At 37.5% G+C, this 16,832-nt stretch overlaps 1 protein-coding gene across 1 annotated transcript in view; it reads left to right on the forward strand.

Moving 5' to 3' along the window:
* The window catches only part of LOC111511192 (bridge-like lipid transfer protein family member 3B), a 119,937-nt gene that overhangs the window by 92,083 nt on the left and 11,022 nt on the right, over window positions 1-16,832 (forward strand). The window contains exons 15-17 of the mRNA XM_074177051.1: window positions 9,090-9,311; window positions 12,471-12,775; window positions 16,652-16,786. Of these exons, the coding sequence (XP_074033152.1) occupies window positions 9,090-9,311; window positions 12,471-12,775; window positions 16,652-16,786 (662 nt within the window). The remainder of the gene's footprint in view (window positions 1-9,089; window positions 9,312-12,470; window positions 12,776-16,651; window positions 16,787-16,832) is intronic.

A 16,832-nucleotide genomic window follows, 5' to 3' on the forward strand; every position in this document is an offset into this window, starting at 1 on the left:
ACGACAAGACAAAGGTGTTTTCGTAGACGGCATCAACAACTAGCCTTGCACCATGCTGCTAGATACAGGTGCGACGAGAACCATTCTTGTGCCAACCTTTGCCAAAACACCGTCAAGCTGGAAACTACGCACCGCAACAGAGGAGCCAGCCACTGTACTTGGAGAATTACCAATTGAACTGGTGTTGGGCAGCACTAAATTGAAACATCGAGCATTGGTGGCAGACATCGAGGACGATGCAATCATTGGAATTGACATAATGAATTCCAGAGGGTTCGAGCTTAATTTCCAAGACGGCGTCCTACGTGTCGGCGGAGAAGAGCTGGTGCTTCATGGAAGAAGCGAAGAGACGATAAAGGTCCTATTGGCTGAAGACATGTGCGTACCTGAAAGGGCTGAAACCATCCTGGAGGCTCGCTTGGACGGAAGTGCGAGCAGTGGCAAGATGGTAATGTTCGAGCCCAAGATACACGTGAGAAAATTGGACGAGGAATCGCACTGGGGAAGACCCTGTTGAGTGTTGATAAAGTTGTGCCGGTCAGGATCATGAATGTCAACTACTTTCCCGTGACCTTGAAGAAAGGAACAATGCTGGAGCACTGTTCGTCCATTTCCTCTGTGACACGGAGTGTACGCAGTTCGGTTAGCCAAGCCAACAACTTGCCTAAAGAGTTGGAGAAGTTGATTGACATTTTCTTCAAGGACATACCACAAACTCACCGATCAAAACTGAGGGAGTTAGTCAAGAAGTACCAGGAAATCTTCGACATTGGAGAAGGAAAAGGCGGCAGAACGAATGTGGTTCAGCATAGTTGAGAGCAGTTCAGGACAATTCTGGGAAAACTATAAAATTGTTAGAAATCAGTTTTTTTATGAACAACAAATTGATGCAAATCGTAATAATCCAAGACAGATGTGGAAACATCTTAAATCAATAATAAATCCGGTTAACAATAGTAAAATGAATAAAATCATCTTTCGTGAAAACAATTCAATAACAATTAGTGAAAATGAACATGAGATAGCTGAGAATTTCAATAATTACTTTGTTAATAGTATTTCAAATATATCTAAGATTATCCCTCAATCTGATGAATGGTCATCCACAAATTATTCAGTTATAAACAGTTCTTTTTCCAAATTTAAACTATTAACGATGACTCAACTGCGGAAGATTATTCATTCCTCAGACAATAAAAACAAGTCTGAAGTACTGAATAGCAAATTTTTAAAGAAACATTCGAGGTATTTGGGTATGTGATATTAAACCTGGTGAATACATCTCTGGATAAAGGAATATTTCCAGATCAACTGAAGATAACTTCTGTTATTCCTATACCAAAGGTTAGTAATACAATTGAAGCAAGCGATTTTCGCCCTATTAATACTCTACCAACTTTAGAGAAAGTCCTTGAACTAGCAGTTTATGAACAATTAGTTGCATACTTGGATGATAATGAATTATTCTTAGGTAAACAGTCAGGATTCAGAAAAAATAATTCCTGTGAATCAGCTATTCAGTATACTTTCTCTTGATGAAAAAATGCGTATGATGAAAATAAATACACTGTAGCTGTCTTTCTTGACGCGCGTTTGAAACAATTGACAGAAACATTTTGATAAAAAAATTAAATTATTACGGGTTAACAGGCTCTGTGCTGGCATGGTTTCTTAGTTACCTTAGTGAAAGAAAACAGAAAACTAAAATCATTTCAAAAATATCTGATGAGATAGATATCAACATTGGTGTTCCCCAGGAAAGTGTACTTGGCCCACTTTTATTTATTATATACCTAAATGATATTTATTTTTTTCCTGGACTACATGAACTTAATCTGTTTGCAGACGATACATTTATACTTCGAATACAGAACTCACGATGTTGTAGATACTCTCAAAGGTTCTATGAAGAAAATCGAAAAATATTTACATATGAATAAATTAAAATTAAATGCAGATAAAACAAAAGCTATGGTGATAACAGCTAAATATAACCTGAACTCTATTGATTATAATGAAATAAAAATTTAAATTGGTAACACTACCTTGGAATATGTGTCTGAAATGAAATATCTGAGAGTTATTGTAGATAACACTTTGAGTTTGAACAGTCATGCTGAATACGTTATAAAAAAAAATTCAAAAAAATTATATATTTTTTTTCTAGGATAGCAGATAATTCGACTATTAACTCCAGAATATTAACATATAATTGTATAATTAAACCTCATTTTGAGTACTGTCCAACTTTAATGCATTTAATAAACCAAAATAGGCTTTCCCAATTTCAAAAACTCCAAAATAGGGGCATGAGAATTATATTAAGATGCAGTCGTTATACTTCCATTGATCACATGTTAAATATACTACAATGGCTGTCGATTTCAAATCGATTATTCTTTTTAACAATGGTTTTTATATTTAAAATAACCAAAAGTCTCCAACCAACATATTTTGATGAATGTTTGGTTTTCAATAATCAAATACATGAACATGAGACAAGATCTTATAATAATTTTCTTATATATAGAACTCACACTGGTGGCGGAACGAAAAACTTATTCTACAAGGGACTACGGGAATTTAACAATTTACCAAATGCCATTAAAGAGGAAAATACTGTAAGAGGGTTTAAAAGTAAATTATTGGAATACCTAGAGCGTTAGTTAGTTGGAAAATATGTATATCACTATTGGTTTTCAACATTGGGTCTTATAAATTGTATATTTTTTATTATTATCTTTTTATTTAGTTTATCTTCATTATTGTTATTATCTATAAACAGATTTGAATTTTATTAATATTTTTGGCACTATGGAAATTTCAATTGTTAATTAGTTATTATGGCTTGTAAGATTAGGATGTATCTTATAATAAAGATTACTACATAGAATCGGCACTGAGAATGCCCGACCAATCCGGCAATCAGCTAGAAGACTCCCTCTTGCCAAGAGAGAAGAGGCAGACAAGATAGTCAGCGATATTGGAAAAGAAGGAGTCATCGAACCTTTTGACAGCCCCTGGTCTTCCCCAGTCGTGTTAGTGAAGAAGAAGGACAGCTCGACAAGGTTCTGCGTGGATTATCGCCAACTAAATCACGTGACGAAGAAAGACACCTACCCTCTTCCAAGAATCGACGACACCCTAGACACGCTCTTCATAATTTTCTCGACCTTGGATTTGAAAAGTGGATATTGGCAAGTTGAATTGGCCCCAGAAGATCGAGAAAAGACAACTTTCACCATCGGCTCAGGATTGTGGCAGTTCACGGTTATGCCATTCGGGCTTTGTAATGCTCCAGCGACCTTCGAGAGATTGATGGAGATGGTTCTCGAAGGGCTCTCATGGAAGACGTGTCTAGTGTATCTCGACGACATAATCGTGGTCGGAAAATCGTTCCACGATCACTTGAAAAATCTGGAGGAGGTATTCATGCGTCTGAAGAGTTCTGGATTGAAACTTAGTCCCAAGAAATGCCATCTGTTGCAGAAAGAAGTCCGTTACCTTGGCCACGTTATCTCTGGGGAAGGAGTGGCGGTAGACGAACAAAAGATCAAAGCAGTTAAGGATTGGCCCATTCCAAAAGACGTACATCAGCTCCGGAGCTTCATTGGTTTATGCACCTACTACCGCCGATATGTGCTGGGGTTTGCCAACATCGCAAAACCATTTTGCCAACATCGCAAAACCATTGACCCGACTCACAGAAGGGCAGATCCAGTTCCAGTGGTCTGAGGAATGCCAAGACTCATTCAAGAAATTGAAAAGAGCTTTGATCAACGCTCCTGTTTTAAGCTACCCCCTACCTGACGGAAAGTTCATTTTAGATACAGACGCCAGCAATGTGGGACTTGGAGCGGTCCTTTTTCAGATCCAGGATGGACAAGAGAAAGTTATTGGCTATTTCAGCAAAACGCGCAGTAAACCAGAGCGCAATTATTGTGTCACCAGGCGAGAGCTGTTGGCCGTTGTGAAAGGTGTAGAACATTTCTACAAATACGTGTATGGAAGAAGATTTCTGTTGAGAACGGACCATGCAGCTCTCAAATGGCTGCTGCAGTTCAAAAATCTCGAGGGCCAAGTAGCACGCTGGATTGAAAGACTTCAAGAATTTGACTTCGAAATAGAACATCGAGCTGGGACTAGCCATAAAAACGCAGATGCCCTATCACGGAGACCATGCCCCGATGACTGCTCACATTGTCGACGAGCAGAAGAGAAGGAAGCAGCTATTTGTAGCTGGGACAACTGGGAGGATAATAAGATCAAGGAAGACCAAGAGAAAGACCCAGATCTTGGTTTAGTCATCGAATGGAAGAAAAGTAATCGAAGACCATCGTGGCAGGAGGTAGCAGGTTATTCGCCAGCGGTTAAGTCCTACTGGGCACAATGGAACTCCCTTACCTTGGAAAACGAGTTTCTGAAGCGGGTGTTGGAGTCTGAAGACGGTGCAGAAGAAAGGCGCCAGACAGTGGTACCCAGGAGCAGACGACGGGAGATGCTCAATGAAATCCATGATGGAGTCACTAGAGGATATCTGGGAGTAACGAAGACCCTCCAGAAAGTAAGACAACGGTTTTACCGGGTTAATTGTCAAGCCGACGTCAAGGACTGGTGCAGAAAGTGTGCTGCATGCGCTGCCAGTAACGGACCTAGGATACGACCGAAAGCTCCAATGCGCCAGTATAACGTAGGTAGTCCTTTCGAGAGAATCGTATTGGATATGTCGATTCGGTGTCCCATTGGAGCTGCATTCGGACCAGGGCAGAAATTTTGAGTCCAACCTGTTCCAAGAAATATGTAAACTGTTGAACATTCAAAAGACAAGAACCACAGCCTTACATCCACAGTCCGATGGAATGGTGGAACGGATTTTAGACCGCCACTTGTCCAAGGTAGTCTCTGACCATCAAAGAGACTGGGACCAATACCTCCACCCGTTCCTGCTGGCTTATCGTTCGGCAGTGCATGAGTCAACCGGCCAAACTCCTGCCAGTATTATAATGAGCCGAGAGCTGCGGCTTCCTTGCGACCTAAAATTTGGGACGCCTCCAGAACAAGACACTGCGGGGGAAGACTATGTCAGCAAGCTTCGGCAGAGAATGGACGACATTTATGAACGAGTCCCTCTGAAATTTCGGAGTTCCAGCAATAGAATGAAGGAGGCCTATGACATCAAGGAGAATGCTGGAGGATGCGAAATCGATGACCTAGTTTGGCTGTACAATCCTAAGCGACGCCGTGGTTTATCACCAAAGTTGCGGAACTCGTGGGAGGGTCCGTACAAAATCATGAAAAAGTATAATGACCTCGTTTACCGAATCCATAAGCCACCTCGAGGAAAGCCTAGGGTCGTCCATTTTAATAGATTGGCTCCTTATGCTGGAAATCACGACCAAGTTCGCGTCCTCAGAGCACCAGAGGATGAAATGACGTTCCAGCAATTCATGTCCTTATACTCAAACGGACAGAAGGTCGTACATGGGGTAACTCGAGAAAAGCCACGAGACATTTTCAAGGTTCCAGTTGATTACCCATTAGCTCACTGCGTGGCAGAGGATCTTCAAATGTCCAAGGGTATCGCTGTGGTATTCAACAAGAAATTCGGTCAGCTCCAAACATTACGAGAACAGAATCCAGAAGTCGGATGGGTGCTACAGTTGAAGAAGGGTCAGAGAAATATTTTCTACTTAGTGACCAAAAAGCATTCTCGAGACAAACCGTCGTATAAAGATGTCTGGAGGAGTCTTACCAGACTGAGGGACACGATGCTCGACCAAAATCTCGTGGACCTGGCAATCCCGAAATTAGCCTCTGGGCTCGACCGTGCATAAAGACTGTGGAGTGTTACTTCCATCGAACTTCACAGTGCAGATATAGAGAGTCCTTCAGGTATCGACAAACGCCAAGGATGACATTTCGGGGCGAAACGTCTTTAAGAAGGAGGCAATGTAATGAATCTGAAGCCGGCCCTGACCGATATCTCAGCAAACGCATGACTCATCGCGAAACATCGCGAAAGGTGTAGATGAGTCCCGAAATCCCTAGAGAGATCCGAAGCGATCGTTGGCAATATAAAAAGGCGCCGCTTCTAGTCAGCCAGGCAGTCTGTACCTAGAAAGTGAATCGTGCGTTTAAAATAAATCAAACTGTAAAGATAAATTAAGCGTTGTACATAAATTAGTTGTAATAGTGAAATATTGTAAAAGTAAATTTGCTTAAGACAGTTAATTCTTTAAACCGTTACAATATCAAAATTTCGGCAAAATTCAAGGCAAGCCATTTCTCATAAGAAATGTGCGGGGTCCTTTATCAAAATATTGAGGAAAAATTTTACCATCCGAAACAAAATTAATCTTCATACTCATTGCAACACCGAAACAACTGTTAATTTTTAAAGAAAAAATCGCACTCGGTGAACAGCTACTTGCTGAATTGTTGTCTGAAATCATTTGAAGGGATTGAATTACATCAATTTCATTGAATCATGCGGTGCCCTGAAATCACCATGGAAAACAGTTGCTCATTGATATTTACTGTCAACCTGACAATATTGTTGAAATATCTTGTTGTATTAACCCCCAGACCAGTTTTCATTGCATTTGTTGTTTCTAGTATTGTTGTTCTTTGAATCACCGTTGTTCCTGTTGTTTCTGCCGTGTTTTTGTTCCCATTGTGTTTATTGTTCCTGTATTTGTGTTGGATATTGTTCTTGTGTTCCAGTTGTTTTCTGTTCGTGAGTACCTGTTCATATTTTAATATTTCTGAAGTTCCCATTTTGACTGATATCAGCTCATTTTGATCGACAAAGTTCAACAAGGCACGTCTGTCACTTCAAGCAAAGATTGAAATTGTTTTAATTGTTGGTGAAGGGGGAGGTCTTATCGTGAAGCGGCCGCTGAATTTAATAGAAGACACCCGCTAGAGGTAGCGGTACACCCTGGAACTGTACATAAAATATATAATCTATTCGTGAGCACCGGCCAAGTAACAAAGGACAGAAAAATTGTTAAACATCATATTGATGATGATACGATATTGGCGGCTCATCAAGCTGATCTTAGAATTAGTTTGAGAAACTTATTGCTTCAACTCAATATGAGCCGCAGTAAAATATGGAGGTGTTTAAAGAGGCATAAAATGCATGCGTTCAAACCCAAATTTTTACATACTTTGCACGAAGGAGATGAAATCCGGCGTATGGAGTATTGTTTATGGATGCAGGGAAATTATCTCAATGACAGGAATTTTTTAAAGTATATCTTATACAGTGATGAGGCTACTTTTACCATGAATGGTGTTGTATCTTCCCAGAACATGAGGTTTTGGGCTGAACAAAATCCAAATTGGGTGGTGAATTTTAGAGACCAAATATCTTAGAAAGTTAATGTGTGGTATCCTGAACGAAAATATTATTGGGCCATTTTTTTCGATCAAAATTTAAACGGACGACTATTCGTTGATTTTCTCGAAAATGCATTTTCCGATGTGTTGGAAGAACTACCTTTGGATGTGACACAGCATGATTTTTCAGTTAGATGATTCACCAGTTCACAATAGTGGCATAACAAGGGTTTGGTTGAATAGGAATCTACCTATGAAATGGATAGGACCCAATAGACCTCTCGTAGTATGGCCGCCATGATCCCCAGATTTAACTCCACTGGAATTTTATTTATGGGGAAACTTGAAAAATAAAGTTTATAAGGATAGGGCAACAAATAAGGAAGATCTCCGTGCAAGAATTATACAAGCGTGTAGAGAAATCACACCTAGAAAACTGAGAAGAGGAAATAATGGAAGGCGCATAGAAAAATGTGTTCGATTGGAGGGAAATTTCATAGAAGGCACGAAAATATAAAATTGTCAACAGTTAAATCATTTGAAATTGATTGTTTAGTTTTTCAATTGAAAATGTGATTTTGAAAGTAGTACTTCGAAAGAATTTTGAACTACATAACATACTTCGCCACAAAATATCCTTTTTTTTTTTAATAATGGGAAAATGAGAATATGAACTAACAGTCATCCTAAAACCTCACTGATTACATGTTTCCGTTCCTCTTACAAAATTACCATTTTCTCTCTTATTGAGAAGGAATAACTTTCCTGACAACAAAATAAAAAATAAATTATTTATGTGAAAACAAAAGTCGAGATTCTCTTAAACAATTTCGTTCATGTTTTGATGTCAAAACCAAAAAAAATCTACTTCAATTATTACGGAAGATACGGGGGTGTTTCCATGAGAAGTGAAACAAATTCGGATTTTTCAGGACTGAAATTTTTTCAGGAAAAAAGTGTAATCGTAGTAATTTGGTAGTCCTGATCACGAATCTGAAGAAATTTTGAGCCTATTTTGCCCCCTAATATGTTTTAGCGTAAAAATGGGGTGTTCCATCGCGAGTGGCGGACAGTGTATATCACTTTAGCCAACCCCATTCAGGTGGTAGGTGCATTTTGAGCATTTTCATCAGTCCTGAGAGTTTCATCGTTCCACCTCGAATATTAAGGAAGATACGGGGGTGTTTCCATGAGAAGTGAGACACACGTGTGTCTCACTGTATACAGTACTGTATATTATAATGTAATAATATAAATATATATATATATATATATATATATATATATATATATATATATATATATATATATATATATATATATATATATATATATATTATATTGAATATCCCCGGAACTAATCAGAATTTCCTAAATTGTAACTTTTACTATTTAACCAATTTTCTTTCTCTCGCGGTTTCCGATTTTCCCATCCTTGTCCTCCTTTTCTTGAATACACAGTAAACGTTCTTCCTAACAATAAGAAGGAAAAGCAAATATCAAAATACATGCATTTATCTTTGATGAATTGATTTTTGAGGAAATTGCTTTTTGGTACACAGTTTTTTGTGAAATCATCAGACACCGATTTATTCGAGTTATCCATACTATTTCTAATTGAAACTTTATAGTTTGGTACTTTTTCTATATAAATATATGAATATATAAATTTTACTTTCAATCTTTGAAAATTAAGTCACCGTAATATATAACTACTTGTATAATACATAACAATCATTTTTCAGGTTCTTCTTTTACATTGAGGCGGAATAATTCCTCCGATTCTCCATTAAATAGTTCTCGAGAATTAGTTGAGAATGAATTCTCTAGTTATTTTGAAAAACAAACTAACATTCATATGGAGTTAGGTAAGATAGATTCTGATATTAAACATCCACTGCAAGAAGAACATAAACCGAAACTTCCGAATGCCGAAAATTTGAATTTACCTACAAATCTTAATTCAGGTAAGCCATTGCCCCTAATGTAGGTTTCGAATTGTTACTATTATTGAACTAATTGAAAAATGACTTGACTGTCGTTAGACAGGTTTTACAGAAGAGACAAAATTCTGATTTATTAGTTATGTAGTCATGATTACCAAATTTTGTATTTTAACTTTATCACTTTCAGTTTTGAATCACTTATGTTGCTGTAGAAATATTAGTTTTGGAACAGAATTGATTCTAAAAAACAGGCTACATTTGTAAAATGTTTTTACTATACTAAAACCAATAATGATAGAGAGTAGAAGTAAGCTCAGTTGACAGCAAATCGGGGGCGTGCTTATTAATTTTTGAGAGGGTTAAGAATGAAAGAAAAATTCATTGTACAATTAGTTAAAATATTCATACACATTTTTTATTTATTTCATTAAAACTTTGCAATATCGTAATTTACCTAATCGTTGTAGTCATTAGGTGGGCCTTATGAAAACGGAGTAATAATCGTGGTAATTATAGTAGGTATAGTAGGTTGCAGCAATTGATAAGTGAACTCTTTATAACTATTCTCAAGCTTTCGAGTAACTTAAACTCATCGTCAGGGGTACTAGAAAATACAAATTACAAATTTTTGATAATAGAATATAATATAAATGTACAAATTTTCGTCTAATCTTCAACCTCAGATTCGTCACTGTTGCTACCGCTATCATCAAAGTGAATTATGATTGGTTCAATATTGTGTTCAATACGGTTGTCTACGTCCCACATTTTTTGCTCCTCTTTTAAAACATGCTGCATGCATTTCTTCCAGTCTTCTGCAGAAACAGTTCGAATAGCTTCTTGTAGGTGATGTTGCACGTCCACTAATTTAAATGTTCTGTTCTTTTACTTGTGCCCAGATTAATTCTATTGGGTGTAATTCGCAGTGGTATGGTGGTAACCTTAAAACTGTAATTCCACGACTTAACGCCATTTCATCCACTGCGATTTTTTTATATTTGTCTGTGTGTAATTTTGTCAGCTGAAGTAGTTCTGCCTTTAAACTATCTTTGTTATATTAGATGTTCTTATTAATTAACCATTCTTGAATTGCTGCTTTTTTCCATGATTGTTTCGGTAATGGTTCTAAATGTCGACTATGGTATGGGGCATTGTCCATGACGATGACAGACCCAGGTTCCACAAGTTGAATGATGCCTTCAAATCATTTTTCAAACACCTCCGCATTCATCTCTTCATAATAGTCGCCTGTTTTCTTAGATTCAAATATTAATTCACCATTTGGTAAAAATGTCACTTCCTATATGCGTAACTATCAGACGACTACCTTTTCCAGATGGCTGTTTTAACCCAACTGACAAACCTTCAATAAAGGCTTGTCGTGCACTTGTTATATTACCATCCTGCCATACTTTTTTTTGACCGTATGTCCTTGGTTAACCCATGTCTCGTCCATGAAGTACAATTTTTTTTTGAGCTTCCGAAATTCGTCAATTTTTCTTAGATAGTTTCTTCTAAATGCTATTATTTCTTGACGTTCAATGAGAATGCTTTTCCTGTCAACTTTTCCATACGTAAATTTCATTTCGTGTACAAGTTTCCTAAAAGTTTCTTTACCCATTTTTGGGACCAATTCATGATCGCTAAGTGCCTCCAGAACTATTTGTAGCGTGGGCAGCTCATTTCTGAAAAAGAAACTGTGAATGTTCTGCGTATACTGGTTTTGGCTTCTTCATCAACTGTGATTTTTTTTCGTCCGCTACTAGTTTTTGGTATTTGTACGTCCCCATGAATTTCTGCTTCTCTTAGTATTTTGTAAATCGATGATTTTGGTACACCGGTATAATCAGAGCACATATCAACTAATTTATCTTTTGTAATTGTGGAACTTAATGATGTAGAAATGCCCGGTTGGTTATTAGGAGGTACACACGTAGAATTACAGCACATATGCACAAAGTCATCTTTTGGTGGCTGATGATCTCTTTCAAGACAGTGAAATACTCGCAGTACAATTTGTTTTTCTCTTATTGACCGAGACTCCGACCGTTTTACCTTTTTCGACGTGGAAGGCCCGACCATGTCTCCCATTTTTTGAGTAGTTTGAGAACGGTGTAGAAATATAATTATGTAACGCTTAAACACTTATTAGCACTATTATTTTCACCAATTGTTATCACAACACGTCGATTGCTGACTAAGTTAACTGTAAAACGTACAATTCACGCTGTATAATTCACAAACCAATGATACGCTCATGGCTGCAAGTACATTAGTGAGGACTGCAACAATGAGATGGAAGTTATGGTAAAGTGACAAAGACAGAAATATCGTTGCGTACAGCGTTGCCACTAGTTGTAATAAATATCTAACACTATACAGAAAATAATGAATTTTAACTGATCAGTAATCAGGAAATGTATAAGTATTACTCATTACAAGCTCATTACTGATTTTTGTCATAAATAATACCTTTTAATCGTACTAGTATTGTGTATTATCTATAATTTGCCACAACCTACAACTCTACTGCTTACTATATTTTGATTCTGCTATAAACTGGTAACGTAAAATTTCGATATGACAACGCGCTTTACTCTCAATCATTATTGGTTTCACTATAGATTATCTGAATGTGAATAAAATTGAAGAAATCGTGATTAACCTCTACTCTTTATATTTCATACTCAAATTTGAATAAAGCTGTATTTATGATTTCTTTATCCAAGATAAACAAGAGTTCCCACAATGGTCTGTTCGAGTTTTCTGTCCCAAGATGACATCTTCAAAACAGTAGTACTTATAACCACATTTGTGGTTATAACCACAGCTCTGTCTGTTGTTGGATCCCGAATTCTTTGTTATGGGCTCTGGTTTAATTTAGTTGCCTAATATTTGAAACTTCAGAGAATGTCTTTTTCATTTGCAAATCGATGTCGAATTTTGGTGTCTTCGTAAGGGGAGATTTTAATGCATACTTATGAATATTTCATACCGAAAAATTGTTTGAAAACGATTATAAAAAGAAATATTCTCAAAAACTGTAGTCTGACAAGTGTACGAAGATATGGAAGAGTATTGCCATAGTTTTGATCTTTTCTGATTGATATTTTAACTGTTTCATAGTTAATTTCCGATTGAAATATTCAACTGGCTGAACAATGATTCTATTATTTTCAGGGTTAAGTTCAATGAAGAAAGGTTTCAACAACCTAATGTCCTCTATCGATAGTGCTTTGAAACCTAGTCCAGAAGATGTCAGCGATAATATGTCCATAAGAAGTGATGTTTCCAGTGATTCAGAAAAATTTGTATATATGAACTGTGAACCTGATATACCTGGAAAAGATTTGATGTTTTTTGCTCCAGAGTTTCTTTGTGATAATGAACCAATTGAAGAAGCATCTGAAGTCTTAGAACAAGAAGATAATATTTCTTCACCATGTGATTCTGCTACAGTACCTCATCAGGAAAAGAACAACTATGTGAGTCAATTTTTTTCATTCTCTACATGTACATACACATAAATACACACACATGCATTAACGATTACACACTAAAAGGAATAAAAGTTTTATCTGACATAAAACTTATCATCACTATGTTATAGCAGAGTATGAGATTAGAATTTTCGCTCATCCAAAAATTCGGTTTTCTATATTTTTTTTGTTCTTCAACACGATTTTTTGGCGTAAAAAATGTTATTTAACAAAGTTGAGTTCTAGAACATTTAATTTGCCACAAAAAAGTTCCTATTAGTGGGAGCTTTACGATCCACAGTTTTCAAGTAACAGAACTTGAAAGAACCATGAACCAAGGAAAAAATGGTCTTCGACGACTTCATCAAATCCTGATACACCCTTAGGGCAGAGTGTATCGGCTTCTGTGGATGAGAGAGCCGACGAGGTACCCACGCCATTGCAATGGTATAGGGAAGACTGGGACGAGAATGGGCACTCGATGTTGTGTTGATGGGTCCAAACATGGTCTGATATTCCTGATTTGCTGGTTTCCCCTCGCTGTGTGTGTTTCTTGTGCACGGCAATGCGAACATTCAATGGCCTCTTTGTTTCACCAATATAGGATTTTCCGCACTCACAGGGTATCCGGTAAATGCAATTCTTGGAATCGCAGTCCGCGTTTGGTGGCCTGGTTTTCGTGAGGCTGCTACGGATAGTGTTACCGGATCTGAAGCAGGTTCTGATGTTGTACTTGGAACCAATTATTCTTATCCTCTCCGATAATCCTCTGATGTAGGGAAGTGAAAGCACTGGTTGTGACGGCATCTCTTCCTTGCGAGGCTCCTGCTGTCTTTTAGCCAAAGTCTTTTCTACCATCGCTTTGGAGTAGCCATTCCGTTGAAGATCATTTTTGATGATGGCGCGATGGAACGCGCTAGCCGAGCACTGATAAAGTCTTCAATCAATTATCACCGTTGGAAGAGGTCAACTTTGTTGCAGGATGCCACTGAACGATTTGAAGAAATAAAAAGAGAGATATTGGAAGATGATCAAGGACCAATCTTTTCCAAGATTGAAAGCACGTGCTTGAAGATCCGCCAAGACATGGAGAATACCCACAACAGAAGGTGGGGGAAGTTAGTGAGGAAACAATGCCCAAACACAGACCGAAAACAGGACAACTATGAAGCCGCCAACGTCATCAACATGAGTTCCCGCCCGCAGACGGGAATAGAGGAATCCTTGTTGAGGAAAGGCCTAAATTTCGCCATTGCGCCAACATTTGTGCCCACTTTGGAGATAATTACGGCAGTGGAATACACCAATTCATTTACTGACCAGACTGAGGCAGAATAATTCAGATAGAAAATCAGAGAACAGCTGGATCGAGAAACAGTTCCAACATCTAACGTCAGCAATGAAGAACTTAGAGCTCTGAACGGCCTACGTAGAGACAACACAATCAAGATCCTACCTGCAGATAAAGGAAACGCTACTGTGGTGATGGATACTGTTCTCTACGAACAGAAGATCGAAGAGGTTCTGCAGAAGGAACGATACATAAAGATCATACCCTACTGCCTCAATTGAAAGGAAGTTGTACCAGATTTTGAAAAAAACACCAAGTCTATTTTTCAGACAAGGAAAGATCATCGCTAACACCGCACCACTTTTATGGATTACCCAAAATCCACAAGAAAGATGTTCCTCTTAGACTGATCATCAGCTCCAGAGATTCGGCTACTCAAAACTTGTCTAACGTGGCTTGGAATCTCTTAACTTTTCATTTTCATTTTTATTTCTTTATTTTTTGTTCAATCGTTCTATTTTTACTTGTATTTCATATCACTATTATTTCATTTCAGGTTATTTTTGCTCAATATAATTGTTATTTTCAGCTATTCATTTTTAATTCTTCTTTTTTAGTCGTTTCAGGGATTTCAAAACATTTTATATATCAGACAATGGAAGTCCGAACTAGTGAAATTCATCATGAAATATTGTCAATCACCTTCAAATAATAACCCTTCATGCCGGTACTAAGTGGGGCTGTCGCCAATGCGACGTTGGCGATCTTGGCTGGGATTACCCCCTTACCTGTAGAGGCTGTAGTAAGACATCAAGTATGGATGAGAAATGGTTTGAGAAAAAGTGACTGTGATTGTGATAGGGTATAAGAAGAAACGAAGATCATGACCAAATATATGTGGACGTTGGTAGAATGGATAAAGAGGAGGTATGAGAGTGGTGGGCTTGAATGATATTATTAATGATGTGGAATTGGGGGCGATAGAGAGAGTGATTGAGGACAATGTGTCAGAATGAATCAGGGTGGTCAGTGACTCTTATATCGCGGTGGAGTTACTCCAAAAACTCCGAACACAACAATAGGGCAGCTAGAGTACTTAGTCTTGCAGAGCAGCGCAGATGTCGATCGTGGATCGAATGGAGAAAAGGGCATGAAAGAACTATTGAGAGAGCATGGCAGGATAAATAAGATTATATGAGTAGTGTAGAATGGTTGGGAATGAAAGGCTTACTCTGTCCAGGAAGATCGTCCAACTCATCACGGCGAGCACATAATTGTCGTCTTGGACAAACCGATAAATCAGCTGTAGCCGAATTATTATGCAAAAATATGTAGAAAGACAATAGAAATTCAAAAACATAGAAATAATTTCAATAGAAAGGAAGACGCATGAGCATAAGTGAAATCTGGCTATATGTCCTTAATTGTACACAAACAAGGTCCTTTAATTAAGAGAGATGAAGCCACGACCACTAATAATGATATAAAATAGGAAACAACTTCCAACATTATAGTTTCTGCGTTGAGAACAACTCGAGCACTTCAAACGTTACCTTAGATAATGTCTACCGCAGTAGTAGACGAAACGTCCGGCATACACACTTGCAGACTATGGACAAAAAACTTAAAAAAATCATTGACACAGTTATCTCCGGCCGTGAAAGTTAACACTCTTTAGGTTAGTCAGTTTGCATGTCTGACATGTCTGACAAAAACTGATTGAACTGCAGATCTTCAATCTGTATCTCTCTGTATCTGTAGGTAGGGAGGGTGAGTGTAAGCCCACAGTACTTAGGCCACATGTGTACATCCTCCCGAGGAGTTGTCCTAGGTCATCGTCCATCCTGTCCTTTCCAGGAAGGTGAACAGGTCACTGAGTTTATATTTTATATGTTGAAGACTTTCATACCAGTGATGTCTTTGTTAGGCCAACCTGAGTCCTTTTTTTCTCAGTAAAGTAGGTCCACTAAATCAGTGTTCAAAATTGGTGTTACTCCCGTCTTCAGTATATGTTCTATTCGTTTTGTTTACATTATTTAGTTACAACGGTACCTACCGCCATTCCGATAAATCTGTCAGTTATTGAATTTTCTTCGCTCGGTGAGCTTCTAACTATTTTAACTGTTCACAGTATGCAGAAGAATAAATATTTATTAAGATGCTACAAAAACTCATGACATTTAAACCGGCAAAACTTTTGAAACAACCTGATACCTACTCCTTTCAAACCTATATATCCAATACATTCTCTTCCTAGATTCCTACTATTTCCTATCTTTCTACTAGTTACTGTGGCCATACGCATTCTTAACTCCCCTTTCATGAAGTCGAAATCTGTTGAAATCTGTTTTTCCGTTAACCACTCTGAATGACAACTCTCAAAAGGCTAAACTTGTTCGAGCAAGGTCTTTCCTGGTGCGATAATTTTTTTTTCTATTTCTGTATTTCAGGTAATAGAAATAAACGACCATCTTGGATAATATTCTCTTTTCATTATCATTTTTAGATTTTATATTCAGGAGGTCTTTTATTATTAATATCTGTAGATGGTTCTTCTTAATTACCAGTTGTAATATATCTATTTTTTTCAGATAATGGTAGCAACTTTTAAGTTAGAAAAAATAGAATTTGTTCATCAATCTATAGGATATTCATCTTCACTTAAAATCCAAGTTGGAGAATTAACATGTGATGAGTGTCCTTCTATTTCGTGGCATGAATTTCAGGTATGCACCCATTTTTTTTTAACAAGATCACTCAAAAGTAATTTAA

The sequence above is a fragment of the Leptinotarsa decemlineata genome, unplaced genomic scaffold, assembly GCF_025532065.1.
Source record: "Leptinotarsa decemlineata unplaced genomic scaffold, Ldec_3_MD MMD2_tig00002159_RagTag_RagTag, whole genome shotgun sequence".
In the NCBI taxonomy this organism is placed as follows: domain Eukaryota; kingdom Metazoa; phylum Arthropoda; class Insecta; order Coleoptera; family Chrysomelidae; genus Leptinotarsa; species Leptinotarsa decemlineata.